The sequence below is a fragment of the Schistocerca nitens genome, chromosome 9 (assembly GCF_023898315.1).
Source record: "Schistocerca nitens isolate TAMUIC-IGC-003100 chromosome 9, iqSchNite1.1, whole genome shotgun sequence".
Classification (NCBI taxonomy): Eukaryota; Metazoa; Arthropoda; class Insecta; order Orthoptera; family Acrididae; genus Schistocerca; species Schistocerca nitens.
Window position 1 is genome coordinate 447,549,661 of NC_064622.1, and position 16,978 is coordinate 447,566,638.

Consider the following 16,978-nt stretch of genomic DNA (forward strand, 5'->3'; position numbering starts at 1 on the left):
TTGTGGTCAGAGTCCACAGCTGATTGCCACTGAACGTCAAAGAGTTTGCGCTCCTGCCACTTGGAGCACTGCCTCACCCTTATTTCTTGCCACAGCGTGGATGCTCTGTGAATTCTGTGATTTAGCAATTTAATATTCTATATTGTTATTGACTAGTAACAAATTCTTCCACTACCATTGAAGGAAATAAATGTTCATATTCTCTCTTCTATTCAAGTTTATTATACAGGGTAGCTGGCAGCAACATATGTTAACTCAGAGCAGAGACTTGTTGAACTCCCGTCTATAGTCAACATGCTGACAATGTCAAATAAGCCGTGGCCTCGTACCCCTATGAGATTAGCGACAGTCACAAGCCAGAATATTTCCTGTTCCTCTCACTACATTTATGATGATTTAAAAACTACAATTTGTCTTTCTTCTCCACCCCCCCCCCCCTCTCTCCTGATTTTTTTTATTTGTCTTCTATTCAGTATACTATTTAAATATGTTATGGATCAAAACAGACCAAAAAATGGCAGTCATATTATAATGACCAAATTATGAAAGGTTATGGAAAAAAAGAAAAAAATTATCCAATATTAATATTAGCTGTTATTTTTAAGTATCGTAACTAGGTAGAGATGCACAATGCAAGCCACTTTTGTCAGTCCATTAGCTGGACATACGCATTGAGAAAACCCTGGTTTCACTGGCACTGATTACGAATTAGAGGTAAAAAGCAAAGCAGTCACATATCATCCATAAGCAAACAGTCTTACTGCTGTATATACAGGCCCTCAAATGCCAAGCAAGGCAGTGCTCAGCAGGGTTTGAGATTTCCAGTGAACAAAAGAGATCCAGCGATAGCTGCCTCGGGTGAAAAAACATACAGCAGATCTATGTAGTTCAGCAGCCAGACTCAGTTAACTTTACACATTGTGAAGGACTTGCTAAAACTTTCCCTTGTGATAAATGCTTGAACTTAAAGCTTCGATTACAACAGAATCATGCACCTCCATGGTTCATGGTCTTTAGTATATTACTGTGTATACCTGAATCTTAAGAGTTATAGGTTGGGGTGGCCATTTGTTCTGGTGTGTGTGTGTGAATTCCTAAGGGACCAAACTGTTGAGGTCATTAGACCTTTGTTCTGGTAATGGGCTTCAAGTGTCATCTATATTTTGCACTTACTGAAGCGTCTGCGCTCTGCTGCATATTCCTTGCTAATACATGAAGAATCAATGAAATGCAGACTAGTAAGCCAAATTGGAGGGTTATTTCTCCTATCATTATCATATCTACCTCCTTAGCCTAACATCTGAGTAATTCTATACTGTCTCCAGCCACAGAGACTTGAAAAATCTCAGCTTGACTATGTCACTGTTTCAGTCCTGTACGCAGCCCCTCATGTACCCTGAAATGACTAAAAATCCAGTTTCACCTCTGTTGTGAGTGTGAGCTTCTAAAGTAAATATGTCACAGTCCACATCAGGATACGACTATATTTTTCATCAAAATATTTGCACAAGGCCCTTGTTTCTATTTAATATGGTTAAATTTGGTATTTGGTTTTACAGTATTTGTGACTGGTATCTTACTGCTAGCTTGTGCTATCATGTCCCATCTACACTATACCATGACTTCAACACAGGGTTTAGTTGCTAACTGGAACTTAAAAAGCATTTTCTGTAATTTTGCCTTTATATGTTACCCAGTTCTCACAATCTTTTTTCCTGTCTATTAACAAGGGCAGGAAAATTTTGCATAAATGATAACGTGAAATATGAGGGTGGTTTGGAAAGTTCTCAGAACGGAATAGAAAAAAGTACTTACATCACTGAAACTTTTTTTTTCTTTTTCAATGTTGTCTCCTTGTAGATTAATGCACTTGGTCCAACGATATTCCAGTGCCATGATCCCACCTCAGAAATGAGTTTCCTCTAGGCCTGCAAAATAGTTGTCGATTCTGGCTATCAATTCTTCGTTTGAAGTGAATCTTTGTCCACCAAGAAAAATTGTCAGTTTTGGGAAGAGATGGAAGTCTGATGGAGCCATATCAGGTGAATAAGGTGGGTGTGGAAACAATTCATGCCTTAGTTCATGTAATTTTGCCATGGTGATGGCACGTATGTGGGCATGCATTGTCTTGACAGAAGGTGACTTTCTTCCTTGCTAAACCTGGCCTTTTTACGCATATCTTTTGTTGCAATTTGTCCAGGAGGTTAGCATAGTATTCTCCAGTAATTGTTTGCCCATTGGGAAGATAATCTACAAGCAGAATCCCCTTCGCATCCCAGGACACTGAAGCCATGACCTTTCTGTCGAAAGAATTGTCTTTGCTTTCTTTGGTGGCAGAGACTCAGCATGTTTCACTGTTTCGACTGTTGTTTTGTCTCTGTGGTATATCCATTTATGATACACCCTTGGAACAAGTAGACCATTTCCTCTACCTAGGAAGTATACTGTCATCTAGCTGCTCATCTTGAAAATATGTGAAGAATAGATTACGTGCTGCCCATGTAGCATTTGGACGTCTTACAAAGTGTGTCTTCCTGAATAACCAAACTGATGGTGTACAAAGCTGTAGTCATTTCCACCCTGCTATATGGTTGAGAAACCTGGACATTATATTGCTGTGATCTAAAGAAACTAGAACGCTTCAACCAACAGAAGCTAAGATATATCATGAACCTGAAATGGGATGACTTCATATCCAACATGGCTGTTCTTGAGAAAGCAAAAATGTATAGCATGGAAGCTCTTATCATTGGGCATCAACTCAGATGGGTCGGACATGTCCAACAGATGAAAAATGACAGACTTCCACGCCAAATGCTGTACAGTGAAGTGAGCACAGGTAAAAGGCCACGAGGTGCCTCTCTCAAACGTTATAAGGATCAGTACAAGAAAAATCTGAAAAACTTGAACATCGATCCGAGTAACTGGTCCACAATAGCAGAAGATCGAAGTTGCTGGCACTCAGTTACCTCAAATGCTCTTCAAAACTTTGAGCTGGAACGTCGAAGAATGGAAAATGACAAACACCGGAAACTCCTCCAGGCTCAGCCACGTCCTCCACCTTCCATCAGCTGTAATGTCTGTAGCTGCCTGTTCCACACTAGGATTGGATTGCTAAGCCATCAACGACACTTCCACGCCTGAACAGTGACAAAGGAAATCTCAGGAGAGAAATGAAAACTCGGATATGAGTATCAGCCGACGACGATAGTAGTGCACCCAATTTTCATCTGTGATCACAAACTGGTGCGAAAAATCTTGTTCGTTTCTCCTAAAATGTGCCAAAAATTGTTCCAAAATGTCCATTCTCATGCGTTTTTGATCCAGCATCGAGAGTCATGGCACCCACCTTGCAGATAATTTTTACATTTCTAATTCTTCAGTTAAAATATGATATACCCTTTCAAATGACATCTGGCAAGCATGAGCAATTTCATGCACCCCAATTGGCGATCCTCCATGACCATTTTGTGCACTTTTGCAATGTTTTCTGAAGTAGTGACACATCTTGACCGTGCACTGCGCAGATCATCATCTAAGCTCTCCTGACCAAATTTAAATTCATTTGTTCACTTGGCAACAGTTGAATATGAAGAAGCAGAGTCCCCTAGTGTATTCTGGAAATTAGCATGAATGTCCTTTGCTTTCATACCTTTCTTTACGATGTACTTAATCACTGCTTGAATCTTATTTTTTCCCATTTTCGCAAATCACTATGTGGGAACAACAATAGAGCCACATCACTGCCATAACACTCTTCCAAGAGCACTGATGTGGCATGTTTTTACAGGCAACAGTCCAATGAATATCATGTGAACAACTAGTTGCGCTAGCGCTGATCTCTCGTGATGATTCCAAGAACTTTTCAAACCACCCTTGTATAACACAAACTCAGTGGTTGCTGTAAAATGTCATGAAATTTGGCACTTTTCCCTTTTCCTGTGTAAAACGTAATAAATCTGAGGCTGTAAAGTTACTGATACTAGTAACCCATAGTAATTGTACACTGAAACTAGATTTTGACTTTTTTTCTCAGCACCAAGAATTGTGTATAATCTTAAAATGAGAGTTCATTTCCTGCATAAATAATTGTTAAATGAAAATACTGACAATCACTATTCCAGTAGCTTTAGTTGCCGACCTGACGCTTCCTGCCACTTTTACAAAACCTGTCATACAAGAAGATTTTCATATTTATACTTGTGTGCTACAGAAATATACATTTTAGTTGACGTGCTGCATTATAGATCTCCCTATAACACTTTGTGTTTGGTATGACTTGTTGTGCAAAAATGCTGAGAAATATTATGTTGCTGGATAATGCTATTACCTGGATTCCAAATTAAAAGTGAAGATTGCTTCATTACTGTGGGAAAATTAAGTTTTAGTGTTTAAACCTCAAGATTTTGAAAAATGTGAAAGGGCAAATACATTAGGCAAGGGTGAAGGAAACACTGAAATGCATGGGGTAGCATCTGCAGACTAGGCTACCAACTGTTATAACCATGTATCCACGTATTCGTGTTTACAGTTCTAGGTTATTATTCTAATGTGGGATGATGATAAACTCTATTAATGCACAGGACAAAGAGTCTGTTCTGTGTACCTTGCAAGAGGAATCTTAGTCATGTAAGATATTCTGAAAGGATATAAATACCTTAATAATTTAGTGGAAAGGCAACTTTCACTGCCAGCAGCATATGTGAAAATTGCCAAATGCCTTGTGTTGTGCTGATGGCAGTTTGTCTTCCTTGTTAAAATGTTGGATTCCTTGTGACTGGTATCACGCTAGTGTTGATGGATCAGTGGCATAGTGTCTCAGAAGAGAACTTTGAAGTTCTGACAGTGGTTTATTTTGAAACATTTTTAACGGTGTATGTTTGGAAAGGTATTTTTTCTATAGTCGAATAAGATTAATGGGTTTAACATAAATGATTTCTATTTTCAATAGTGTACACAAATGTGATTGACTTTGTCAATAAATATAATGTAATTAATGATTAATGGATATATTTTAGTTTTCAACATAACACTGAAATACAATTAAATAAGACAAGATAAGGTGCTTCAGCAATAAGCTCGGAGTAAATAATACCAAAACTGGCAAAAAGTAACATCAAAATTGATAGGAAATAAAACAAAATACTGAAATTGGTAAATAATAACACCACAACTGGCCATAAAATGAAACTATTTTTCCTGTCCCTTACTCTTATTATGTCTGTCTTTGGATCAAATCACAGCAAATAACCTGCTGACCTCACAATGAAGATTCTTACATGACAACTGAAGCCCTGATGATGAAGTTCTGACTTTGAAATCTACATTGGCGAAGTACACAAGCTATAAAGACAGGAAATAAATTTCAGTACTAAGTTTTCTGTTTGTTTCACTGTCTTAGTTTCCTGAGAATAGCTATGATGGTTACCATGGCATAAATGAAAAATGTTCTCCTATAGAGTTGTTAATAATCATTTTGTACCATTTACTATTTCATCCGTAGTAAATTCTAAGGAAGTAAATTTGCATTCAAATTACTGCTTACTTTTATCAGAGATCAATATAATATTTTGTGACATTTTCAGTACGCTTTTCTCCATGTGCTTGCCATCATACAGAATATAGCCTAACACAGTTCTGCTAACTTGAAATACAGTTCATGTGATGCCGTATGGAATGGCAAGGGACAGTTATCAGTATTAAGAATGAAAATATTTGTAGCAGGGGTATATAACAAATGTAATATCTCTTGATTTATGGAGAGAATTTTGACACGCACGCATGTGCACACTCAACTCTCTCTCTCTCTCTCTCTCTCTCTCTCTCTCTCTCTCTCTCTCTCTCTCTCATTCTCTCCCCCCCCCACCCCCCTTCCACATGTCTGTGTGTGTGTGTGTGTGTGTGTGTGTGTGTGTGTGTGTGTGCGCGCGCATGAGTGTGTGCGTGTGCGCGCGCCTGTGCATAGGCATAGGAACAGGAGACCCATTGTGCCATCCAGCTCTGTGTAACTGCTGTCAATAACCTGACATTCCCATGGGTACAAAAATTAATCATCTGTAGACATGCACACAAAAGAAATTCTGTGATATATAAAACGCTTCAGAAGAGCGGTCGTAACGTGTGAGTTGTGTTTGCATGTGAGTGTTTCTACGTCTATTGTCGACAAAGGCCTTAATGGCCAAAAGCTTTATTTGTGATAGTGTTTTTGTTGTGCCTATTTGCGACTCTGCTACATGGTGAGTAGCCACTTTTCTTTTCATAATATTGTTACGCTTCATCCTGGATTTTCCATTGTTTGATTTCATTTGGATACAGAAACATATAACGATACTGCTTTGGCATCAGTCACCATTTTCTAAATTTAAATATTTCATATAGGTAAAAAGCAACACTGGATGTTAGTGTGTTATTTTAGCAGACAAATAAACATTATTTTTCTTCTGGTTTGCTTTAAACTAAAGTGTATGTAAGGACAGCCAATAATTTAAAATTAAAATTGTATGTTTAAAAAGAGATGGAAAATTAAGGTTTAACCAGTGATGAAAAGCTCATTATAGATGAAGCATGAACCCATATTGGTGAAGAAAAGTGCCTGTGCCCTTTCAAAGGAACCATGCAGACATTTGCCTTAAGTGATTTATAGATGTAGATATACCTGGAGTAACAAAGCAATTTTTATCACTTAATTAAGTCAAGTCTTATTGTCCAGATTGTACACCAATTAGTTTCCTTTCAGAGAATGCTGATATAATACTCTGTACTATCATGTACAACTGCTAACATGACAAAAGATCCATACCTAAGGAACGAAAAATTGCACAGGTCAGACCAATACTCAAGATAGGAAATGGGAGTAATCCGCTGAATTGTACACCAATATTATTGACGTCAATTTGTAGAAGGATTTTGGAATATACACTGTGTTCGAACATTATGAATTACATCTGAGAAAACAATTTATTGACACACTGTCAGCCGGGATTCAGAAAATACCAATCTTCTGAAACACATCTGGTCTTTTATGCACAGATCGTAATATGTGCTATCAACATGGGATCTCAAATTTATTCCACATTTCTGGATTTCCAGAAGGCTTCTAATTAAATTGCTTGCCAATGGGGTATTGTCTCAGTTGTATGACTGGATACATGATTTCCTATCAGGAAGAGCACAGTTCACAGTAACTGACAGAAAGTCATTGATTGAACATAAGTAGTATCTGGAATTTCCCAAGGAAGTTTTATTGGTCCTCTTCTGCTCCTCATCTATATAAACAATTTAAGGAGACTCTCTGAACAGCCCTCTGGAAGTTTACAGATATTGCTGTCATTTAACATCTAGTAAAGTCATCAGAAGATCAAAACCAATTGCAAAATGATGATATTTGTATGGTGCAAAAAGTGGCAATTGACTCTAAATAATGATGTCAGTGAAACGAGCATTAAAAGGAAACCATTAAATTTTGGTTACCTCATAAATCACAGAAATGTGAAATCATCCATACAAGAACTAAAATGAATCCATTAAATTTTGATTACATGATAAATTACACAAATCTAAAAGCTACCAATTCAATTAAAGTCCTAGGGATTACAAATAAAAAAATTTTGAGAGGAAGGCAGGTCAAAGACTGCTTTATTGGCACAATACTTAAAAGATTCAATGAATCTGCTAAAGACATTGCCTATGCTGCGCTTGTCTATCTACTCCCAGAATATTACTGTGCAGTATGGGATCCATACCAAATAGCACCAACGGAAGACATTGAAAAAGTTCAAAAAAGTGCAGCTCATTTTGTATTGCATCAAAAAATGGTAGAGTGTGTCACCAATCAATGGGTATTTGGTGGTGACAGTCATTAAAACAAAGGATTTTTTGTTGTTGTGATTATATCCTTTGATGAAATTGTGATTACCAACTTACTTCTCTAAATGCAAAAATATTTTGCAGGTGCCGACTTACATAAGAAGAAAAGATTATTGCAATAAAATAAAGAGAAATCAGAGCTGGCACAGAAAGATTTAAGTGATCATTTTTCCTGTGCACTGTTTGATAGAGTAACGGTAGAGAAATAGCCTGAAGGTGGTTCATTTAATCCTCTGCCAGGCACTTTGTTATCAGTATCAGAAGTTACATTCAGCTGAGACAACATTACGTTACGAGGTGGAATTACCAGCCAGTGGCAACTTCAGGAGGTAAAATATTGAGTACGGCTGAATGACACGTAAAAGCACACAAGATTATTCTAGCTTTTTGAATGATAGTAAGTGCTGTTCAGTAATTCTGTCTTATAGTTTAAACTCTTTCTGAAATGTCCTTTTTCCAGATAGATGTGGAGCGTGAGTCAGTCAAAGTAAAAATTCTTCACTACATGGATCTAAATCTTTAAGTAAGATGCGAGGGTAGCAAGCATTAATATAAAGCAGCACAGGCTAAGTCATGAGTTCTTAACATCAGGAAACAGGCTTTGGGTGTTGCTATAATGTTTTCCTGTATAAGAATCTTTTTCATTTCTAACCAGTCTTCTTGTGTTGTGTGAGTGTTTGGAAAGCTGAGCATAAATAAGAACACAGAGCATAAGTAAATCCGGCATGTGCTTGCAATTTTTTTAAGTATATTCTTATACAAAACTGTGATTTTCAACAATGATTGACACAATGCAATAAGGTGAAATATCAATATACAGTTTATTCTGTTTACTTTACATTACATACAGTTTCACACATACCTTGATCTTATTAAATTATCTACGAAGCATGTATTATACTGACAATATCTACAACTAAACAATAAATGCAAAATAAAAATAAGTATCACTAGCGGGATACAATAGGGCCCATTGAAGAAGCTAAGTTTACATTTACTGATATTGAAAAGTGTCTCCCTGATATATATATTTTTTCATTCAAACGTTTTAGCTGTAACATTTAAAAAAAAGTGCAATAATGCACTTTCCTCAAATCATAGTGCTGAAGCGGAACACTGTCAGCTGCCATGATGCTGCAGCCTTACTCTGCTGCAATCATTAAAAAAATTAATGGTTTGCACCACGATCTGAAGCTGCACTCAGCCAGTCCGCATACTCCCTCAGTCGCTGTGTCATCTGAAAATGTAGATAACAAGGCACACGGGTGATATGAAATTTTTGCCGTACTCAGTCATAAGACACTTTTTGCCTAGTATCTGAAGTACTTACCCTGAAACCCCATGAATCTATCATTTGCCTGCAGAGATTAAGATCTAGCTCTGCTACAAGGAGACCATCTCTCACTCTTGAAAGACCCTAGAAAGCAAACGAGTGATATACATAATCTTCCCAAAACAATGATCATCATTCTAAAAATTAATTTATAATTATTTAATGAGTCGGATTTGTAAGTTTTGTTTAGCACCTCATGGGAGACATTGTATTGACTTGTGACAGGAAGTTTCTATTGTCTAGAAATATAATGTTCTATTAGTAATGATACAGAGTTAAAGCAAGCTGTATCACATCTAATCTAGTAGCTGGAATCAAATGAGACCGGAGCGCACTGGCCGATGGCATCAACGGAGAACTGCCAGTACAATGCTGACACACACAACAGGGACTGACTGACAACACAGACCACATGACAAAATACCAATACCAGAGAGCAAAACCAAATTGGATACCAAGATGTAACAACTATCACTGATCAGAGCAACGATGAATGGAGATACAATCGTGAGTGCCGTTGGAACACGACTGCAGTATGAGCTCTGGTGCTGCAGGCTTCATAGGACCACCATGAGCACTGATAGGCTGGTGCAGTGGCCATGGCCCCCACATAGCACTGTGGTGGTGACAGCAGACCTTGCAGATTGTAGGGGCACCACCTAGCAGCTGTTGTCTGTGTCCATGCTTTCTGACCGGCTGTCAAAATTGGCAGACTGGGATACCAGATTTACCTTTTTTTTTTAAAGATACTGCAGCTTTCTAATACCTAAGAGTTCCTATTCCAGTAAAAGACTGGACCATTTTGCATGATGTGTTTCTCAACTTTTCTGAAACAGAAGATTCTTCCTATTTTAAGAGTAATTCTTGTTGTGAGACAAAACCATATTTTTTGATGTATTTGTGATATACTTATTCTGATTAAACACACGAGAGACAAACAATAGTTCTCTTTTAATATTCTCTATCTCTTAACAACAATCATTGTGTGTTTGGATCTCACAAACAGCAATAATACTTGTAAGTGACAGGAAAGAGGTATGCACTTCTCTGTGAAAGGTAGGATTGTCACCAAACTACAGTAATGTTGTTTGTGTTTAGTGTTCTTACTAGGACTGGTACAGTATATAAGGGGCATAAACAGCATCAGATATTGAGTGGTCACTATGAAGGATATGGAGATGCCACATACCCATGTGAGGTAGCATTATCAGCACCTGACAGACTTGGGAAGATGCCTCATTGTAGGTCCCCATTTAACAGGGTAGTCAAATGATGTACTATCTAAATTTGTGGCCTATTTGGATGTGACAGTGACTCAATGTCAGACTGCACGGGAATGTCAGGACAGGCATATTCATTGTCAAGGTTCTAGTCAATCGCGTCTGACCACCAAAAGAGAGGATTGCTCGACTGTGCACCGAGCACGTCGTAACTCCTTCACACCTACACGTACACCTACCATCCAAGAACAGGTAATGGATTCCCTGCAACATTCTGTGTCATCCTACATAATTGGTCAGAGACTAGCAGCACGCAGACTAGAGAATTACCATCCAAAGTAAAAGCTGTGCTTAATACCACAACAACACAACGACTTCATGGGAACATTCACAAGTAAATCAGTGCACGCATCCAGACCAGAAAGTGTGCAATATTGTACTGATAAGTGGCTCATACTGCCAAGAACTTTGTAAATCTGACTCTATTTGTAATCAGTGGAATAACATCACATGCTATTTCAACCCATTCATTTCATTTCCTCTTACCCTTCTGGGTGTTTCACTTTTTTTGTCGGGAAGTGTATATTGGCTGTTGATGTTTCTTTGTTTGGCTTCACAGCAATGTATTTATCATCTGTAAATGGGACTATTTCAGCTTCCTGATTCAAATAAAATGGTACAGTAGTTCATTAACATACAGCATGAACAGCTGTGAGGGACTGATTAAACAGTGGGACTGCCATTGTAGTTTCTTCCCATGCAGATGATGTGGCATCCTCTTTGTACTACTCAGACAGCCTATTGTAACTTTATTCATTCTCTTTCTTAAGTAAGAACTAAACCAGGTATGTGCTGAACTATTTATTCCATAAAACCTTAATTTCTCTAATGGAATTCTATGAGTGACACTGTCAAATACCTTCAGTAAGTCACAGAAGATCCCAAGTGGTGATATTTTATCATTTAAAGATTTTATTGTGTCATAAGTAAATGTATAAATAGATGTCTCAGTAGAGTGGCCCTTTTGAAATCCATGCTTTCACTGACTAAGTATCAAATTACTATGTGGCCTGTGACAACCCTGGAGTACATTACTGTTGTAATGCTAGACACTACCAATAGTATCGTCACTAAGAACAAAAGTTTATTAATTCACAATCAAGTAAACAACAAACACAGAAACAGTACATAGCACACAATCTGAGGATAGGCAACTGCTGCACTGTCCTTATATGGAGGAGAGCTAAGGCAGACTGCACAGTGGGTGCTGTGCCATACACACAAGTTGTAAGCAGCCTCTGGTGGCTGGCCCATGCACATGCCTCTGGCAGAATATTTGAGTCTAGTGTGCAAGCCATCTGGTGCTGTGGTGGGTATCCACATGTGATGTACAGGATTATAGCAATTACCTTCTTAAAAATTTCAGAAAATTATGTAACGAGTCACACTGGGCATAGTTATTGACCACTGTGGAGTCACCATTCTTATAAACAGGCCTAACAGTGGCCTATTTTAATCTGTCTGAAAAAATCTGAATAAACAATGCATTTCATATAATACTTGTGATCTTGAAAGTATATAGCTACTGGGTAATCAGGAAATTTTCATGAAAAAATTTGTGTTTAATGTGATATCAGTGAGACAGGAAAAGGGATAATACGTAGTGACTTTAATGTAAATATCTTGAAGGAATGTGACAGGAAAAGCTATTTGAAAGTGTTGTTAGCCACTTATAATTTCATATCAGTCATAAGTTTCCCTACCCGAGTTACTGAAGATAGTACACCCTCACATGTAATGTATTCATACAACAATCATAAGTTAAAAAGATGGATGCCTTTCTGTGATAAACAGATTGCAGGGCCACAATATTTTATGGTCTTATTGGAGATAGTATTCGCTCCATATGAACTGTTACTTTTTAGTGTCACGATGTTTCCTATTTCAAATGTGAGATTAATTTTTATTTCACTGAATGACATCTGTATTTCTTCTTTGGTCTACTCTCCAGCTTTTTCTTCTGAGCTGTTTGCACCAATTTTCTCATCTATTTTAAAAGAGTAATTACTAAAAATATCTGCAACACGTGAACTGTCTTTTACAATGCTTCTACTCTCCCTGACAGTAATAATGTCATGTTCCATTTTTGTTTCCCTGTCTCTCTTTTAACACCATTCCAAACTGATTTAATTTAATTGTCCGATCTGTTGATTTTAGAGAAAATGAGCATGCTCCTGATTTTTTACAATTGTTCTTAATATGTTACAGTACTGATTATAATATGAAAGTATTTCTGAATCATTACTTGTTCTGATCGCTTTGTAGACATACCTTTTCTGTTATGAAGATACTCTGATACTTATGTGATCCAAAGTTTTTTAATGAGCTCCCAGTATTGCATGAAAACTACTTTCAGAAAGGGATATAAACAAAGTATGTTGAATTTAGAGCGAGCATTAAGCTCATTGTAGACTGCACCCCATTCAAAATTTTTTAACCTTTCTTTAAAATCTTCAGTTGTTTTGTCATTAATCAGCCTCGCCCTTTTCTTAATTGTATTTCTGAACTGTGCAAGGCGCTAAGTTATATAATGTGACAAACTGTGCATTATGATCTGACAATCTGTTTATCACAGAAAGGCATCCATCTTTTTAACTTATGCTTGTTGTATGAATACATTACATGTGAGGGTGTACTATCTTCAGTAACTCAGGTAGGGAAACTTATGACTGATATGAAATTATAAGTGGCTAACAACACTTTCAAATAGCTTTTCCTGTCACATTCCTTCAAGAAATTTACATCAAAGTCACTACATATTATCCCTTTTCCTGTCTGACTGATATCACACTAAACACAAATTTTTTCATGAAAATTTCCTTATTACCCAGTAGCTATATACTTTCAAGATCACAAGTATTATATTTCTCAATATTATCTCACAAACACATGCTTCTATATCCAGATCTATAAAGAATTTACTTATTTCTACATTTCTGTATTTGTATTCATTTTCTGTGACAATTTGTACCTTATCCATATTAGATCTATATGAATTTTCAGCCACTTTATAACCACTTACATTAACATTTTCTATCCCTGTGCTTATATTATGTTCAGACACAAAAATGAAATAAATGTCTTTTCAGCTACTAAGATCTTCCAAGCAAATTACAAAATAATATACTTCATTTCTTAACCCCCCCTAATATTCTGATCAAGCAAGCTGATCTCACCATTCCGTCTATTCTTATAAGATGGACTGGGAGACTGTCAGTTTAATTTCCTATAATATTATCTTTCTGAACTGTGGTACCTTTTCCTTACTACCCCTATTCAGTTGCAGGCCATGAGAATAATATGTGCACCTTCACATAGCAGTCACTGAAACAGCACCAAATGTAATTCTGCATCTGTCTGAAAGAAAATGTGTTTCTGCACAGTTCCCAACTTATTTTGCGTAAGCTCTACATTACAGAAATGTTTTCCCCTCCTCCCCAGAGAAAGTTACCACATGCAATACATCTTCTTCTACACCAACATGATTACTCTGCTATTCACAGTTAAGTGCCTGGCAAAGGGTCCATCGAACCACTTTCAAGCTATTTCTCTACCATTACACACTCAAACAGCATATGGGAAAAATGAGCATTTAAATCTTTCTGTGCGAGCTCTGATCACTCTTATTTTATCATGATGATGTGTTTCCTACAGTGTAACACTGACAAGCAAATGTGAAGAAGGCACTAATTTTTAAATCATTGTTTATGCACCATTGTACATTTACTACTGAAAAAATAAAAATTTATCTTGCAAATGAAATATGACTTGACAGCTCTCTGCCCTACATCTGCCTTCTCAGAGTTTCATGTTTTTGAATCCCATCAGTTATTTTCTTTGGGAATTTTAACTCCTCATGAGAAGACAACTTTCAGCGGGCAATAATTTACATCCTTGCTCATATTGCAAGTGTTTGGTAGAAGGAATAGTCATACATAGGAAAAAGAAAAAGTAAATGCTCGAGAAATGAAACAAAGGGTAAATAAAATGAGAGAGAAAAAGAGGGAGGGAGAAAACAAAGGAGGAGGCTAGGGAGAAAACAAAACAAAGCAAGGTTGGTGGGGAGAACTAGGCAAGTGTTGAAGTTCCTATTTGAAATAGTTTTGAGGAAGGTGTGTTAAGAAGGAGACTGCAGGTATCACAAGTGTAAAAATGGCCCGTAGGGCAATAGGGTACCATATATTTCTAGTATACACTCACTGTCTATGCCCTTTGGAATCCAACAGACCAAGATTTGTGAAGTAGAGAATGCGATACACAATTACTACATATCACAACACAGTTGGATATTTCATTTTTCATAGGTAATCTTTCAATTCACATGTTGCTTCATAGCGCTGCATTAGTGATATTAAATTACGTTCACTTTTCTGTGATTTTTCTTTCATTCATTATTCTATAAATGATGTAACTGGCCAGCTGAATCAATAAAAGGCCTTTATGGCTGAAAGCTACAACTGTGTGAATCTTTTTGTTGTGCCTATCGCGACTCAGCATCTCCACTATAAGGTGAGTGGCAACTTTCCTTCTCTGGAATTGTTAACATTACATATCTTATGTCACTTTCACAGAAAGACATTAATTCTAAAAAAAAATTATAGCTATTGCATTTTTTTTTATTTCCTTATATCCCAGCTAGGATCATGTAAAAACCTCTCAATTCCTGTTCTTTCTTCGTTGTTGTTTCCTATTTTTCCAGAACTTCCTCATTTGTTCCCCACATTGTCTTTTCCTTCCTTCTGTCCATGTTGTTCCCAGTTTCTTATTCTGCTTTGAAAGCCTTCCAAATTTTGTATTTTTTTCTTAAAAAGGTTTCTTTCTGTTATTTCTGATTCTTTAGTGTTGTTTCTTTCTTGTTCTTTCCTTGTTTCAGTAATCCATGCTATCACTGATTTCTTCTTCCAGAAATACAAGAATAGGTTTTTTTTATAAATAACTCACCTGCTACCAGTCATGATTTTCTTTATTTTTATTTTTCACACGTTGCGTTTCGGGAAATGATTCCCATTTTCAAGTGCATTTTTTGTGTTTGTTATGCCATTTCTATAAATAAATAAAATAAAGAAAATTGTGACTGGTAGCAGATGGGTTAATTATAAACACACCTATTGTTTTCACAGTCGCAGGCTTTCAGAACCATTTATAATGGATCAAATCAGAATAAAAGAATATTTGTTTCGCTAGCATTTTTTCTTCATTCATTCATTCATTCAGGAGAAGTATCCACAAAAATATTAATCTTTGCTTAGCATTACATTTGGTATCTTCTCTGTATTTTGTAGATTTCCTCATTACTTCTCATTTTCCAACCATCTGTAGTTTATATTGCACCCATTCTTTTTTCTGTGCACATTGGAGTTCATTGTTAGGCTACCAAATTCATATAACCATATCGGTCATACCACTGTGGTAGTGTGTTTCAGTTTAGTTTTACAATATGCGCATTTATTGTTGTAAATATTCTCTGTCAAATCATACTCTCTTTCCATTTCTTACCTCTTAGATCTATTGCAAATTTTTCTTGTCCATGCTATTGTATAGTTTCTTCAACGTATTTAAATTTACCTTTGCACTCTGTTTTACCTATACATGTTTCTTTAAATTTTAGAGCATTTTTCCAGAAGATTTATCATAATATTAATACATGAACACAAAAATTGAAGTACCAATTTTTAATATTAACTGTACAAGGAGGCCAATAATTCTTATATAACTCAAAAGGACTTTGCCACAGATGTGCACAAAGAAAAATTAATGTGTGTATGTAGCTGTTATGAGTGGTAAAAGGAAGTAGAAACTTTCACATTCATAACACTGATGTTACATTCTCTATCACACATTAAAATCTCCAATACCTGAACACTGAAAATTGAAGAGCTACCAACACCTGCCCTGTACAACCAATGGGGCGCTATGGTAGAAACAATGGACGAAAGTAACAACATTTCAGGAAATCAGATCCTAAGGGCTTTTATGTTTATGTTTACATGGTTCATTTGCAGTAAAACATGTATACCAGGCACCTACAACTGCTTGGTTGATGATGTCAGCAGTGAAAATCAACATGTAGTAGCAAAGTATGTAAATAACGTTGTATATTGGTGCCATTATTTCATTTACTTTTCTGTAAGAGTAACAATGTGATCATTTGCTGCCATTACCAGAAACTTTAAAGTAATTTCCAAGTTTTTAATTTTTTCATTCTGAATGACTATGACTTCTGGCTTCCTTTATTGTGCAGAAACTATATTTGTTTTAGGGTATGCCTAGAAGAATTCTAATGGGTCAGAATGAAAGGCATACAGCTAGACAGGTGCTGAATGGAACGTATTTGACTGTCAAGAGAGCAATGCATGATGCCTTCAATTACTACCTTTGCAGACTATGGTCAAGTGATCTTTCAGATGTAAAGGCTGTTAGTGGCACACAAGTTAGTGTACAGTTCCTAGTGAATGAGGCAGGAACTGAAATTGTGGGTAGCGGAGCAAAAGCTGAAATG

At 36.7% G+C, this 16,978-nt stretch overlaps 1 protein-coding gene across 1 annotated transcript in view; it reads right to left on the minus strand.

Annotated features, from left to right (window-relative positions):
* Positions 1-8,718: 8,718 nt before the first annotated feature.
* Positions 8,719-16,978, minus strand: part of LOC126203597 (beta-ureidopropionase) — a 155,238-nt gene continuing 146,978 nt past the window's right edge. The window contains exons 8-9 of the mRNA XM_049937960.1: positions 9,197-9,283; positions 8,719-9,103 (exon numbers count right to left, since the gene is read on the minus strand). Of these exons, the coding sequence (XP_049793917.1) occupies positions 9,035-9,103; positions 9,197-9,283 (156 nt within the window). The 3' untranslated portion in view covers positions 8,719-9,034. The remainder of the gene's footprint in view (positions 9,104-9,196; positions 9,284-16,978) is intronic.